At 33.2% G+C, this 16662-nt stretch overlaps 1 protein-coding gene across 1 annotated transcript in view; it reads right to left on the bottom strand.

The window, feature by feature from the left end:
• LOC133204883 (atrial natriuretic peptide receptor 1-like) overlaps positions 1-16662 on the bottom strand; it is a 77960-nt gene that overhangs the window by 48082 nt on the left and 13216 nt on the right. Inside the window, exon 3 of the mRNA XM_061340627.1 lies at positions 16364-16527. Coding sequence (XP_061196611.1) covers positions 16364-16527 — 164 coding nt within the window. The remainder of the gene's footprint in view (positions 1-16363; positions 16528-16662) is intronic.

Below are 16662 nucleotides of genomic sequence, written 5' to 3' on the forward strand. Positions count from 1 at the left end.
GACATTCATACAAATCAAATGCATATATATGTACTGAATATATTCACGTTCGATATTGTCAATATTTTACACAACACATGGTGTCTAATTTAGCCTTTACTAAACAGTTTTAATATAGATGTAATTAGAATATTTAGTCCGCCGACAACCTGTATTATATGTAATACCTGTTCTAAAAATAGTGCTACGCGACTTTTAATACAAACGGGGAGTAACTCTTAAAAAAAATGACCAAAATAAATAAAAGGGGGCGGGCCATAGGGAATTATGGTATAAAATATCACTTAGGGGTCTTCCTCAGGCCACACAGAGTTGCTAAAAGCTAAGAAAGCTAAATTAACTACAATGTTTAAAATACATAATAACACTGTCCCTGATTACTTAAAAGAGATTTTTCTTAATACTCAAACACAATTCATCAAACAATACTCATAATACAGAAGACTACACAATTCCGAAATGTAGACTTAAATTCTTAAAAAAATCCTTTGTCCCAGACGTAATTAACAACTGGAATTCTCTCAATCTGGGAGTGAGGAAATTAAAGTCTATCAATCGATTTAAGAAAAGTATTTGTACACCTTCTTTACCTCCTTCTTATTTTTCATATGGAGAACGTTTTAGGAATATAATTCACACTAAATTAAGACATAATTGTATCCTAAATAGCGACTTATATCGGAGAAATATAATTTCTTCCCCCAGATGCACTTGCGGCCAAACTGAAGACGTTTATCATTTTTTCTTTGTATGCAAGAAATATGAACGTCCAAGAAGTAACTTAATAAACACTATTCTTCAACTTAACCAGCAAAATATAATAGACACTCATTTTTTTTATTATGTGGAAACGAATCTTTGTCTACTGATGCAAATATTCAAATTTTCTGTAGTGTCCAGAAATTTATTCGAGAATCAGATAGATTCTAATTCAAAACAGTGTCTTTGATTTCAATATGTATATGCAGAATGAAAATTTAAAATGTTTTAGCAAACATGAAAGCTTCTGGTTCAGAAACATTGTAATCAGTGTATATGTAACATTAGGGCTCTGGTAGATTACTCAGAGTATGTGTCTCTATAATTTTCATATATATTACATGTACAACAAAAATTTTAATTAATTATCTCAATTTATTTATCATGACAACCATATTGTATTCATTGTTTGTATAACAAGGAGAGGATTTATAATGTTGAAAGAACTTGTATCCAATCCTTTTGTATGTATTATTACAATAAAATATGTTCAAAACAAACAGAAACAGAGCTGTTATGTAAAGTTTCATTGCAAAAGCTCTAAGGCATACCGAGATATCGCGCGGAAACGAAAGTGTTAAAACAGACAGAATTTATGACCTTGACCTTTGACCTCAAAATCAATAGGGGTATTCTTTAGGCCATAGAGAGTTGCTAAGTAAAATTTCATTTCGAAAGCTCAATGGCTTCTCGAGATATCGCGCTGAAACGAAATTATTACAGACAGACAGAAATTCAGATGGACGGACAGACACACAGACCTAAATTAATATCCCCCACTTTCATTGAAAGCGAGGGACAACAATGCTATATCCAGTTGTATGAAATATATGCATCAAATAAGTACAGAAAAACTCGGTTTTAAAGAACTCTCTTATAAGGAAATCTCAGTGTATATAAAAAGAAACCTTCGAAATCCCGAAGAAGATTCTTCACGTTGTTCTTTTTACGGATATAAAGAATTTTAGTAATTAAAGGTCTTTGTGACTTAATTCCTTATAACTGAGGTTTACAGTATTATGTAACATGTACTTATTTAATATCAATTGCTGCAAATACTTTTATGCATGAATAGATGTGTATTTTAAATATAAATTATTTATATTTTGATTTCTAACATTAAAAAAAATGCATGCCAAATGCGGTTAAGCTTGGAATGTGAAATAAACATTATATCTGTCTGTAGTCGTTCCAAAAAGAGAGAGAGAGAGATAGAAAAGAAAGAAAAAGAAATCTTTTTTTATATTACTGGAAGACAAATGACATTGGTTTGGAAAATATTTCATATATATTTGCTTATCTACATGATAAATGAAAAAAAGATGTATTTATCGGAAAAAGATCAAAGATGGTAGTGGCTTTGTCTTGTCAATACCTGTTTTAATTGCAAAGTGATATATACACATTTCAAAGATGTTAAAAGATGTATCATGTTAGAGAAGGAAAACAACCTGACGAAAGGCTCAATTTATAGCTTAAAGAACAATATTGATATAGATCAATTCTAAGTATCAAAGAAAAAAAAATCCCTCTTTATTACTAGACTTTCCTCTCATTCCTACATTGTTTGTTTTTGTAATTGAAGAATGATGTCTACCTACTTTTTTAAATCCAGAATGTTGAAAGTCCATTTTCTGAGATATAAATAATTCCCATGTTCAGTTTATAAAATGTCTCTAAACTCTCTTATTTCCTCTAAGTTTTGTTGGTAGGTTTGACAAATGTTCAGTAGAGATAAAATATCATAATTTTTATTTAAAACAAAATATTTACATCTCAATATGCATATGCATATTTACTTAATAAGGGGCAATTACAAGATCATTGTTTCAGAAATCTTAAGTTACTACCTGCAGTTTAAGATTTGAAGGGGGCAAAAGGTGCATTTAGCTTACCTAGAAAAGTTTAACTTATGTGATAAGTATAGTCATTACCTGTACAACTTACTATTGAAAATAAACAATTTACTATATTTAATTAGCTTCCTTTTTGCTGAATTACTGTGATCTTGTTTTGTTTAGAGAAAAAGAAAACAATCTTATGATCCGCTTTTTCTTGAAGGAGTTCTCGGGAAGTAAATGTCTAAAATTCAAAAGGTGCAACCTCCCAAAAGAGGGCTAAATAGACCTGGGACCTGAAACATCCAGGAAAGGACTACTAACAAAAATATAATATAAGCCACATTAACAAATAACAAAAGTTTATCGAAATAATTTATTTTGAACATTTGGGGTTGTTACATACAATGTAAATGAAACTAAGTTTCAGAATTTACTACAGTAAAAAAAAAGTATAGCAGTAGTCTTAGGACTATAACAGCATGCTGAGATTGAGAATATTACAGTTGACTTTAGTACATGTACATAGGTCTCAATTCATACACAATGTCATAAATATTCAGGGATGTTTTAGTAAATTCACACAATTATTATTATTATGTCATTTAGATAGTAAGTGCATGTAGGCTGCCATTGTATGACATCATCAAATATTTCACTTGACGAGATAATTAGAATTTGCCTGAATGTAAAGCAAGTACAGTCAATTAGTTACTGGTTTAATTAAAGTGTTAATAACTTAAAGGATTCATACAATGCCTGTAGAACTGATTTCTCTTTTTACAGTTGTTGCCATTTGGCACTTTTTGTTTTTGCTAAAAAATGTTTATTACCAAGTCATTGAGATCTACCACTAGCTCCACCACAAGAGAAAGTGTATTATTCCTAAGATTGAATTCTTGGTTTATTAAGTAAATACTGTATTGATCTTACTTAAAGGTTTCTAGAATAATTTAGTAACAGATAATTGTTCCTAATTGTTTAAATCATAATAATTTCAGCCTGCCAGGGATTTTCAGGAAAATGAAACGGTTTGGTTAGTTTCTAGATGCTGAATCTATATGAGAGAGAGAGCTGCCCAGTTCATTGAGCACTTGCTTAATACAAAACTTTATAGGTACGATGAATTTTGCACACCAAGATTATAATTGTTAAAGAGCCAAGTTCTAATTATTAGTCAGTATAAAGATAGTTTTCATAACTTGATAATCCATAAAATTTTAACAATGAAGTTCCTGACACCCAGAAATCCTGACAATAGAACTTCTGATAAGTGAAGTACTGATAATTTCTCATGTATAATGTATTAATTTATTGTCTATTCCCATATATTAATTTCTGATACAGCACTCTTTGTTATAAGAGTAATCCCCCTTGAACTCCAACTTTAGCTATAGATACAGAGAACTTTATATTAAGCTATCTCCCACCACTCACGAGACCCTTACAAAATATCATGTTTGTTGACAAGGGGACCAAATAGTTTTGTGCATCAACTGATGACTTGTTTATAAGTTTGTGATGAGGTTTAATAAACAATTATAAAGAACATATGGAGTTCATGTTTAAACATCTTAAGTGGAAATGAAGATAAATTGTATCTGTATTGAGGCCAGCCTAATACAATAGATCTAAAATAGCGTTTTTGTTTCTGTGTTTTGTATTTCTTTTTGTTTTGTTTTCTTTCTTTATTGTTTATTTGGCTCTTTTGAAGTTGTATATAAAGTTAAATACACAAATAATGATGGTATTCGAACAGTATCTAGGTTGTTTACAAAGGATCTAAATGTTAAAGAGTAATTGATTGTATTTTGTTTAACGTCCCTCTCGAGAATTTTTCACTCATATGGAGACGCCACCACTTGCCGGTGGAGAGCTGCAAATTTTGTCCTATACTTGGCACTTACGGCCATTGAGCAGTGAGGGATCTTTTTTCGAGCCAGCACCTACTTTGACGGGACCTCGGTTTATAAGGTCTCATCCGAAGGACCGGCCTCCTCGTCCCACAGTGGGAATCGAACCCGCGACGTAAGGATCAAGTCCTTACTCTGCGACTCTAGAGCAGACGCTCTAACCACTGCGCCACGCGGGCGACTGTTAAAGAGTAAGGTTAAACTGGAAAATCACTGTTTTATTTACATGCACAATAATTTTCTTTCATGGATTGATAAATGGTCATGAGATGACCATAATTATGTTAACTTTTACATGCATGTAATACATGTATGTCATAAACTACTCTGTTTATTACTATACATGTACAAGATAACAAATATGATGGATCATACAAATGGTGTCCCTATACATGTATTTGTTAAATTAAGTACAGAAATCGGACGAGGTAATTCAATTTTTTAAATTCTTGTCATGGGCCGATAAGGAAGGATAGGTTTAAATAAATTTCAACCTACTATTCGACCACTTTTACGTTTTTATGTCCCCGTATCGAAGATTTGGGGGTATATAGTTTTTTCCCTGTCCGTCCGTCTGTCTGTTTGTCCGCAAAATCTTTAACCTTGCCCATAACTTTTGATTGGTTGGAGCTATGGCTTTCATATTTCACATGTGTATTTCTTGTGACAAGACCTTTCTTTTAGTACCACCATATTTGACCTTTTGACCTTGCAGTTTGACTCAGTTTTGCAAAATTTTACCAAACTTTAACCTTGGCCATAACTTTTGAACGGTTGGTGCTAGGGCTTTCATGCTTCACATAAGTAATCCTTGTAGAAGACCTTTCTTTGAATACCAACAACTTTGACCCTTTGACCTTGGAGTTTGACCTACTTTGGGAAAACTCTAACCTTGGTTAAACTTTTGAACGATTGGTGCTTCGGCTTTCATATTCACCTGTGTATTTCTTGGGAGAAGGCCTTTCCTTGGGTACCATTAATTTTGATCTTGACCTAGATGTTTGACATACTTTTGAAAAAAAAACTTTAACCTTTTCCATATTTATTCAATGGTTGCTGCTAGGGCTTTCATATTTCACAGGTTTATTCATAGAGAAAAAACCTTACTTTGGGTACCATGTTATCAACATATTTGATTTGCATTTGAGAAAGTTTAACCTTTGCTATAAGTTGCCATACGGTGGCATCAGTGTTTTACGAACACATCTTGCTTAAAACCTTGTTTCAACTCAGTAATCTGAACGTCATTTTTCATAGATGTAAATAATCTTCATGTTTAGTGTATAAAATGTTTCAAAACTTTCTTACTTTCTTATAATTTATGAGTAAGCTGCAGAACTTCATCTCTGTTAAGAATTCTGTGGAAGATAATCCAGTCATTTGGCTAAATATGAAAGGGAAGACCTGAACAATTAAACTGAATTTAAAATGCAATATGTGTACCATATATCCTCTACTAAATTGGACGTTATAAAACAATTCGCAAGACTACATGAACAATATGTTATGGCTTCAGCAAGGAAGGCTGTAACAGTATTGTCTGTGTAAGGCTCATTATTATAACTGTATTTTAGAAGAACTTGGTTATAATTCTGAGTCTAGAAATCCATATTATACTCACTTTCTAAGGATCAAATGTTTCACATTTCAATGTTTAATACTTTTAATATTTCAGTCAAGCAAGGTGAGTTCGATCTATCCTACCTGTACTTGATTCCTTACCTTTATAAAAATCCTTTCAAACAAAGATATATTGTCGGGTCCAGCAAATGCTCTATCAAGCCTCTATCCTTACTTCTCATAAAAATATTAACAACTGTAAAGGATCAAACCTCAGACGTACCACATGAGCTACAGCACATTCAAGAAGTGGTGTAAATCAAATGTGGGTTCTCAGAAGCTTCCAGTAACTTTTAGAAAGTTTAAAATCACCAAATTTTTTTCTAATTTCAATATCATCATAATGTTTGACTTTTATACACTTTATGCAACATTTCTCACGATAAATTAAAACTAATTGTTTTTTTTTCAATCTCGGTGACAACTGCTTCTTCAGTAAAAATGGAACTAGGAAATATTGGTCATCAACAAAATTACATTGTTGAAGTGATTTTAAAAGGATCTTGGATTTTCTTATTGACAAAATTTATGTAGTCTTCGGAGAGCAGGTCTTCAAACAAACTGTCGAAATTTCAATGAATGAGCATTATAATTATGCTCCTTTATCAGCCGACCTGTGTTATATTCCTATTAAGCAGAAATTATTAAAAACTTCTACAGAGGAAGAAAACACTTGCTTTGGCCTTCAACTTCAACTTTCAAATTTAACGACGACGTTTTATCATTAAACAATAGTTACTTCTATTCATATGTCGACTCGATACATTCCAGTGAATTCAAAATTAAAGATACCACAGAATCTGTAACATCTGTTTTAAATTTGGATGTTTTACTGACTATAGACTGTAAGGACCAACTAACAACTGAATTTTATGACAAACGAGATTTCAGCTTTTCCATCTTCGACTTTCCTTAATTATGTAGTAATATTCACCTGCATATGGTGATTACGTCTCTCAACTTATTCAATTCTTGAGAGCATTCGCTTAGTACGATCAATTTTTAGCTCTACTGGTCAGAGACCAGAAGAGCTTATGCGATAGTAAGGTTTCCGTCCGTCTGTCTTATGTCTGTCTGTCTGTAAACAATTTTTCAAAATGCTACTCCTTCTACAGTTTTTGTTTGATTTCACAATAACTTGGCACACAAGTAGACTACACTAAGATACATAATTTAGAGCATCGTTTTTTTTTTTATTTAAATGAACGGTGTTGCCATAGTTACTTAAAATAGAAATTTCTTTGAAATTCCTTTAAAACGCTACTCATGCTACAGTTTTGGTCCGATTTCAATATATTTTGGAATACAAGCAGACTACACTAAGATGCATAATTTAGTGAATCAATATTTGATTTCGATGAACGGTGTTGCCATGGTTACTAAAAATAGAAATCTCTGTAAAATTCCTTTAAAACGCTACTTCTACTACAGTTTTGGTCTGATTTCAGTATAACTTGGCACACAAGTAGACTGCACTAAGATACATAATTTAGTACATCGGTTTTTGATTTCGATGAACATTGTTGCCATGGTTACTAAAAGTAGATTTTGTTTGTAAAATTCCTTTTAAACATTACTCCTGCTACAGTTTTGGTCTGATATCAATATCTATAATTTGGTACACAATTAGACTACACTACGATACATAATAGTGTTTATCAATTTTTATTTCAGTGAATGGTGTTTTCACGGTAACTTAAAATAGAAATTTCTGTGAAATACTTTCAAAATACCTCCTTCTACAGTTTTTGTTTGATTTCAATATAACTTGGCACACAAGTAGACTACATTAAGATACATAATTCTATTTATTGATGCATGTTGCAAAGTTTCAAATCCAAGTGCTACTTCCTTTGTTATACGTACCGACCAGTAGAGCTACAGTCTCATCAGAGACTTCTCGTTGAACCTTGGCAGGCTACTGACAGATAAGTTGATGTTACAGGAATTTCAACAACCTCGTTCAAAGTTATCATTTTATAAATTGTACGGTCGTAATATTGACCTCGTTAACAAATATAAACTATCATTGTGTCGTATTTTGGGTGACGTGTTTCATATTAATTGTTATATAGGCCTTTGTTTTTATACTGAATTTGACTACGGAATGTCCCGTCTACCTGATCAATATATGTATATAGGGTCACAGCGGATGTGACTGATCAACAGGGGATCCTTACTCTTCCTAGGTACCTGATTCAATCTCAGGAATTTCCAGGGGTCCGTGCTATGTGCCCTGTTCACAGATGTTTACGATTCGTATTTGTAGATTTTTAGACATCAATTACTGTTCGTTATCTTCACCTTTTTGTATATTAATCTAATTATCGATCATTTTTTACGTTAATCATAAAATTATGCAGCTCCAAGGGAAGTCCACATATTGCTTTGCAACAAACCTGCTGTTCTGTTATATTTAACGTGTTCAGTAGTTGATTGATTGATTTATTGTATGTTGTTTAACGTCCCTCTCGAGAATTTTTCACTCATATGGAGACGCCACCACTTGCCGGTGGAGAGCTGCAAATTTTGTCCTATACTCGGCACTTACGGCCATTGAGCAGTGAGGGATCTTTTTCGTGCCAGCACCTACAGCGACACGGGACCTCCGTTTAAACAGTCTCATCCGAAGGACCGGTCTCCACGTCCCACAGTGGGAATCGAACCCGCGACGTAAGGATCAACTCCTTACATCGCGACTCTAGAGCAGACGCTCTAACCACTGCGCCATGCGGGCGACACGTGTTCAGCAGTAAAATATCACGCAACATTCTTCTCAATAATTTGAAAGGTAGGTGTCGATTAATGCTCAGTCGAGATAAGATGTATGGAGTCTATTTATGACAAGATGATTGTTTTCCTGAATCTTAAATTAACTTTCAGCTTAGACTTCGCAGGAGGCAAGAAGGGTGTACAGGTACATGTAACCTTGAAAATCGTAATGTGATAAGTGTGTTATTATCGTTACTTGTACCATTACGTACAATATGATTGAAAAGAAAAGCATTCGCAAGACAAAATTAATTTGCCCAGCCTTTTTTTCTGAATGGTTGTGATGTGGTGATTAATAACAATCAAGGCCTTAATGTTGTTTACGTCAAATTTCGACTTCACATAAGAGGGTAAATGTTTGCGTTATTCTTTCTTTTTTGTGGAGTTCTCGGGTGTAAAATATCTAGAATTTGAAAATTTCGATATGACAGAAGAGGGAAAAAATATATCTTTTTCGAAAATAGCAACTTCCCAGAAAGAGCTAAAGAGTGCGAAAAAGACCATCGGACCTGAGACATCAAACGAAGGCCCCAAAATAATGCAGCAGTAAATAATATACAAAAGCTCCGATCTCATCAGAAACTTCTGGATCATTCGTATAAAGTTGTTCTTATCATATTTTTTTTTCAATCAGAGCAATACAATTTAAATTTTGATGGCTTCTTGGATTATTTAAAAATAAAGGCAGATGATCCGAATAGGACATACTCTGTCTTTCACAAAGGAACGACATTAATTAGAAACATGATCGAAACTTCCTTCCCGTGAACACATTCATGCGCAGTACATGTATTTCTGTTTCATGAACAATAATTTCACAAATCCTTATCTGCACTTATTTTTAAAGCATAAACACAACTACTTATTATTAGAATAGTTAAGCTATTCAAGCTAACTTGTATTCCGATTGAATATTTTATTTAAAACGTTATTTATTCTAACATATGCACGTTCATTTCTTCTGTCGGTTTGCTAGACAATTATAAATGTGTATTTGTGTAAAAATGACATGATATGTAAACACAAAAGAAACCAAACAGTTTAGGATTATCCAAAAAAAGAGAGAGAGATATATAAAAGAATGGTCTTCAAATGCTCCTTAGCAATGTCTGCATAGTTTGATAACAAGCGTCGACATTAATTAGATTACCTTCTAAGACTTCTTACGGCATTTTTCAAGGTTAATTGCACAACAAGACTATAATAATGATTAGTATAGATTTATGTTTTCACGCAAAGAGGATTCTGAAATAAGATGGAATATCTTCTTAAACAGTGTTTTATTGTTTATCGATGTCCAGTCTTTTGTAATTTGAGAGACTAGTTTATTAAACATTACTACCCTCGAAGACAAAGTGTTTTTAAATAAATACATTTATTGTAGTAAAATCATTAAAGGAATAAGTCACTTAGCAAAGAATTTTTATATCATGCTAATGAACTACGATTTGGATGCTTAAACCAAAAGTCTCTATCGAAAGTGTAGCTCTGCTGGTTTGTATTTATATGAAGAGAAAAGTAGCACTTAGACTTGAAACTTTGCAACAGCAATAAACAGAATAATAATCCTTGATTTAGTATCTTTTTGTGGAAAGATTGCAATCAGCATAAAACTGTAGGAGGAGTAGCCTTTAAAAAGAATTTTACAGAAATTTCAATTTTAGTTATGGCAACATCAATTCATCAAATTCAAAAAACAAAAAACGATAAATACAATTATGTATCTCAGGGTAGTCTACTTGCATGCCACGTTATATTAAAATCAGAACAAACTGTATGAGAAGTATCATTTCAACTTTATACACAACCATTCCCCACGATAAATTAAAATCCAGGCTTTTTGATATCATTGACAGCTGCTTTTTCAATAAAAATGGAACTCGTAAATATACTTACCTTGTCATTGGTCATTTGCAAAATTATTTTGTTAAAAAACATTCTGATTGTACACACAAGTACTCTGAAGTTGACATTAAAAAGATGCTTGAGTTTCTGATTGACAATATCTATGTGGTTTTTGGAGACCAGGTCTTCCAACAATCTATTGGAATTTCTATGGGTACCAATTGCGCCCCGTTATTAGCAGACCTTTTTTAGTATTCATATGAAGCAGAATTTGTCCAAAATCTTGTACGTGAAAAGAAGAAAACACTTGCTGTGGCGTTCAACTCGACATTTAGATATATCGACGACGTATTGTCAATTAACAATGGCTATTTTCATTCTTATGTCGATACAATATATCCTGGTGAACTTCAGATAAAAGATACCACAGAGTCTGATACATCTGTTTCATATTTGGATATTTTACTTGAAAAAGACGTTAATGGTAATCTAACAACCAAGCTTTATGATAAACGTGATGACTTTAACTTTTCAATCGTCAACTTCCCTTACTTATGCAGCAATATACCTTCATCACCTGCATACGGGGTATATATCTCTCAGTTGATTCGATACGCAAGAGCATGCTCTACGTATGTACAATTTCTAAAACGAGGTAAATTATTGACAAATAAGTTGATGAAACAAGAGTATCAGCTGTCTCGTTTAAAGTCATCATTTCGTAAGTTCTATGGTCGATACAATGACCTTGTCAGCAAATACAATTTATCATTGAGTCAAATGCTGACTGACGTTTTTCATACTAATTGTTAGGCCATTATTTACAGACTGAATTGTCGACGGATTTTTCCGTTATTTCCCGATCATGACAAGGAGCACACGGCGGGTGTGACCGGTCGGCAGGGGATGCTCACTCCTCCATGGCACCTGATCCCAACTCTGATGTTTGGAGGTCCGTGTTTGCTCTGCTCCTATTTTGTATTGTATAATGGACTTTTGAGCTTGAATACTGTTCGTTATCTCCATATATTTCATTTGACAGTATTTCATAGAAATTTCTATTGTTAGTAACCATGACAATACCGTTCATCAAAATTTAAAAACCAATATACAGAATTATGTTTCCTAGTAGTCTACTTGTGTGCAAATAAGAGGAGTAGCGTTTTGAAAGAATTTCACAGAAATTTCTATTTTTAGTAACCATGGCAACACCGTGCATCGAAATTAAATACCGATATACAGAAGTGTAAAAGGGTACCTGATTCAATCTCAGGAATTTCCAGGGGTCCGTGCTATGTGCCCTGTTCACAGATGTTTACGATTCGTATTTGTAGATTTTTAGACATCAATTACTGTTCGTTATCTTCACCTTTTTGTGTATTAATCTAATTATCGATCATTTTTTACGTCAATCATAAAATTATGCAGCTCAAAGGGAAGACCCACACTTTGCTTTGCAACAAACTTTGTTTTAGTTATCATTATTATTACATTTTACAAATATAATACATTATCAATTACTATTATATAATTAACCATTCAATATCATGAAAACATTATCAGTCGCAAATATTTCATTATATTCATGCATCATTCATTCAAGACTCTTTAAATATATAGTTTTGAGAATGTTTGTTTGTTTGTTTGTATGTTGTTTAACGTCCCACTCGAGAATTTTTCACTCATATGGAGACGCCACCACTTGCCGGTGGAGAGCTGCAAATTTTGTCCTATACTCGGCACTTACGGCCATTGAGCAGTGAGGGATCTTTTTCGTGCCAGCACCTACAGCGACACGGGACCTCCGTTTAAACAGTCTTATCCGAAGGACCGGTCTCCACGTCCCACAGTGTGATTCAAACCCGCGACGTAAGGATTAACTCCTTACATCGCGACTCTAGAGCAGACGCTCTAACCACTGCGCCACGCGGGCGACACGTGTTCAGCAGTAAAATATCACGCAACATTCTTCTCTATAATTTGAAAGGTAGGTGTCGATTAATGCTCGGTCGAGATAAGATGTATGGAGTCTATTTATGACAAGATGATTGTTTTCCTGAATCTTAAATTAAGGCTTTCAGCTTAGACTTCGCAGGAGGCAAGAAGGGTGTACAGGTACATGTAACCTTGAAAATTGTAATGTGATAAGTGTGTTATTATCGTTACTTGTACCATTATACAGTTTATGATTGAAAAAAAAAGCATTCGCAAGACAAAATTAATTTGCCCAGCCTTTTTTTCTGAATGGTTGTGATAAGGTGATTAATAACAATCAAGGCCTTAATGTTGTTTACGTCAAATTTCGACTTCACATAAGAGGGTAAATGTTTGCGTTATTCTTTCTTTTTTGTGGAGTTCTCGGATGTAAAATATCTAGAATTTGAAAATTTCGATATGACAGAAGAGGGAAAAATATATCTATGTCGAAAATAGCAACTTCCCAGAAAGAGCTAAAGAGTGCGAAAAAGACCATCGGACCTGAGACATCAAACGAAGGCCCCAAAATAATGCAGCAGTAAATAATATACAAAAGCTCCGATCTCATCAGAAACTTCTGGATCATTCGTATAAATTTACCTTATTATTGATTTCTCTAAATGTTGTTCTTGTCATTTTTTTTTCAATCAAAGCAACACAATTTAGATTTTGATAACTTTTTGGATTAGTTTTTGAAAAAAAAAAAATGCAGACATTCTTAAAATAATGATCCGAATAGGACATACTCTTTGTCTTTCACAAAGGAACAACATTTATTAGAAGCATGGATCGAAACTTCCTTCCCGTGAACACATTCTTGCGCAGAACATGTATTTCTGTTTCACGAACAATAATTGCGCAAATTCTTATCTGCATAAACACAACTACTTATTAGTAGAATAATTAAGCTATTCAAGCTAACTTGTATTCCGATTGAGTAATTTATTTTAAAACGCTATTTATTCTAACTTATGCACGTTCACTTCTTCTGTCGGTTTGATAGACAATTATAAGTTTGTATTTGTGTAAAAATGACATGATATGTAAACACAAAAAACAAAAGTTTAAAAAAAAAGGAGATAAAAGAATGGTCTTCAAATGCTCCTTAGCAATGTCTGCACTCATAGTTTGATAACAAGCGTCGACATTAATTAGATTACCTTCTAAGACTTCTTACGGCATTTTTCAAAGTTAATTGCACAACAAGACTATAATAATGATTAGTATAGATTTATGTTTTCACGCAAAGAGGATTCTGAAATAAGATGGAATATCTTCTTAAACAGTGTTTTATTGTTTATCGATGTCCAGTTTTTTGTAATTTGAGAGACTAGTTTATTAAACATTACTACCCTCGAAGACCAAGTGTTTTTAAATAAATACATTTATTGTAGTAAAATCATTAAAGGAATAAGTCACTTAGGAAAGAATTTTTATATCATGCTAATGAACTGCGATTTGGATGCTTAAACCAAAAGTCTCTATCGAGAGTGTAGCTCTGCTGGTTTGCATTGATAGCACTTGGACTTGAAACTTTGCAACAGCAATAAACAGAGTAATGATCCTTGATTTAGTCTCTTTTTGTGACAAGATTGCAATCAGACTAAAACTGTAGGAGGAGTAGCCTTTAAATAGAATTTTACAGAAATTTCGATTTTAGTTATCAAGGCAACATCAATTCATCAAAATCAAAAAACGGTAAAGACCATTATGTATCTTAGCGTAGTCTACTTGCATGCCACGTTATATTAAAATCAGACCAAACTGTATGAGGAGTAGCATTTTGACATTATTTCATAGAAATTTATTTTATATATATATATATAGAAGTGTAGTCTACATGTGTGCCAAGTTATATCGAAATCAGACCAAAACTGAAGGAGAAGTAGCTTTTTGAAACCAAGTTAAAAACCAATATATAGAATTATGTATCTTAGTGTAGTCTATTTGTGTGTGCCAAGTTATATTAAAATTCTCCAAAACTGTAGGAGGAGTAACGTTTTGAAAGCATTTCACAGAAATTTCTATTTTAAAAACCATGGCAACACCGTTCCTGGAAATCAAAAACCAATATACAGAATTATATCTTAGTGTAGTCTACTTGTGTACCAAGGTAAATTGAAATCTGACAAAAACTGTAGAAGTAGCGTTTTGAATGTATTCTACAGAAATTTCTATTTTTAGTAACCATAGCAACACCGTTCATCGAAATAAAAAACCAATATACAGAATTATGTATCTTAGTGTAGTCTACCTGTATGTCAAGTTACACTGAAAATGGACCAAAACTGTAGGAGGAGTAGCATTTTGAAAATTTCAGACAGACGGACGACGGACACCTTACTAATCGCATAAGCTCTTCTTATCTCTGACCAGTAGAGCTAAAAATCAGCTATACATCAGCATGTAAGGTGAAAAAGGTGAGGATAATGAACAGTTGTCGATCTCCAAAAATCAACAATCAATGCAAATCTGTGAACAAGGCATATAGCACGGACCCCTGGAAATTCCAGAGGTTGAACAGGTGCCTAGTAGGGGTAAACATCCCCTGTTGACCGGTCACACCTAAACACATCTTGAGCCTTTAGTTTTGATCAAGTACACTGAATATTCCGTAGTCAATTTAGCATAAAAAAAAACCCCCAACAACTGGTATGAATAACGTCAATATAAATACGACCCAATAATAGGATATATTTGCTAACAGGGTCATTATAACGACCTTAGAATTTACAGAATGCTGACTTTCAAAAAGGTTGTTGAAAACCTTAGCATCAACTTATCTGTCAGTAGCCTACCTCGGTTTAAAAATTAATCGTACTTAGAGCAGGTACTTCAGTATCGAGACATAAACCCTATTTACTGGTGACAGCTGAATATTACAGTAACTACATAAATAAGGAAAGTTGACGTATGGCATCTCGTTTGTCATACAATTTAGTTGTAAACCCTCATCGTCTATATATGAAATGTATTGTAAAGCTTTTGGGACGTCTTACCCACGGAATAAAGAAGTTAGAACTGAACTGATCAATAAGAACCTAAAAGTTGTCAAATACATGCTGTTGCAAATCTTTAAAAAGTGCATTATGGAAATTTCATGCATATAAGACTTATTTTCATTTCCTCTGGTGAAATCTTGAAATGTCTCTAACCAAACACGTGATTTTTGTATAAGATTTCTCTTTATGAAATGTATGATGAAGTTATGATTCAAAGAATTAAAAGTTTAAATCTTCGACTTCAATACAGCAACAAGTCAAAACAGGAAGACATTCAGGATGGATGCAAATTAATTTATTGATTAAAGTTGTCCGAAGCAAGGTATTTGCCCGATGCATGGTGTACTCACCTATTTCTTCTGTGAAAAAATCTGACACTTTATTAATTTTTTTAACCTTTATTTTTTATCATAATGTTTTTGATAACATAAGCTGTCTAGCTCTGTTCTTGTTATCTTTTATTAAAAATAACAAAACATTCTTTGCAGACATCTGCAAAAAGCACCAATAAAAGACTTTGTTTTTCTAGAATCAAAAAGCCTGCTAAGGTATTACTATCCATTATGCAGAGAAAAGACATCCAGGCACACCATTAATAAAGACGACAAATTGACAACTTGGAAAACAGATTTCTTACCGTGAATACATTCTTATTGAGCATTTCTGTGTCTTGACAAACACCTGAGAAACACGCAATATTATAATAGGCAGCCAGTCGCCCCACAAAACTGCACACTTGTGAACACTGGGGGCCAATAATGGCGCTGTAATTTCTTTTCCTCAACATGTCGCTTGTGATCCCTAAAATTAAAACATTATAAGCATAAAGGAACAACTAATTTCAAAGTTCACATGTCATTTTAAAGGTTGCTTCCCTCACTAAAAAGGAAATCAAAAAAAGCTTCCTCGACAGCTTTCAAATAAAGCAAATAATAA

This window comes from Saccostrea echinata, unplaced genomic scaffold, assembly GCF_033153115.1.
Source record: "Saccostrea echinata isolate AGI-Se365-2 ecotype Australia unplaced genomic scaffold, CSIRO_AGI_Sech_v1 ptg000054l, whole genome shotgun sequence".
NCBI lineage: Eukaryota > Metazoa > Mollusca > Bivalvia > Ostreida > Ostreidae > Saccostrea > Saccostrea echinata.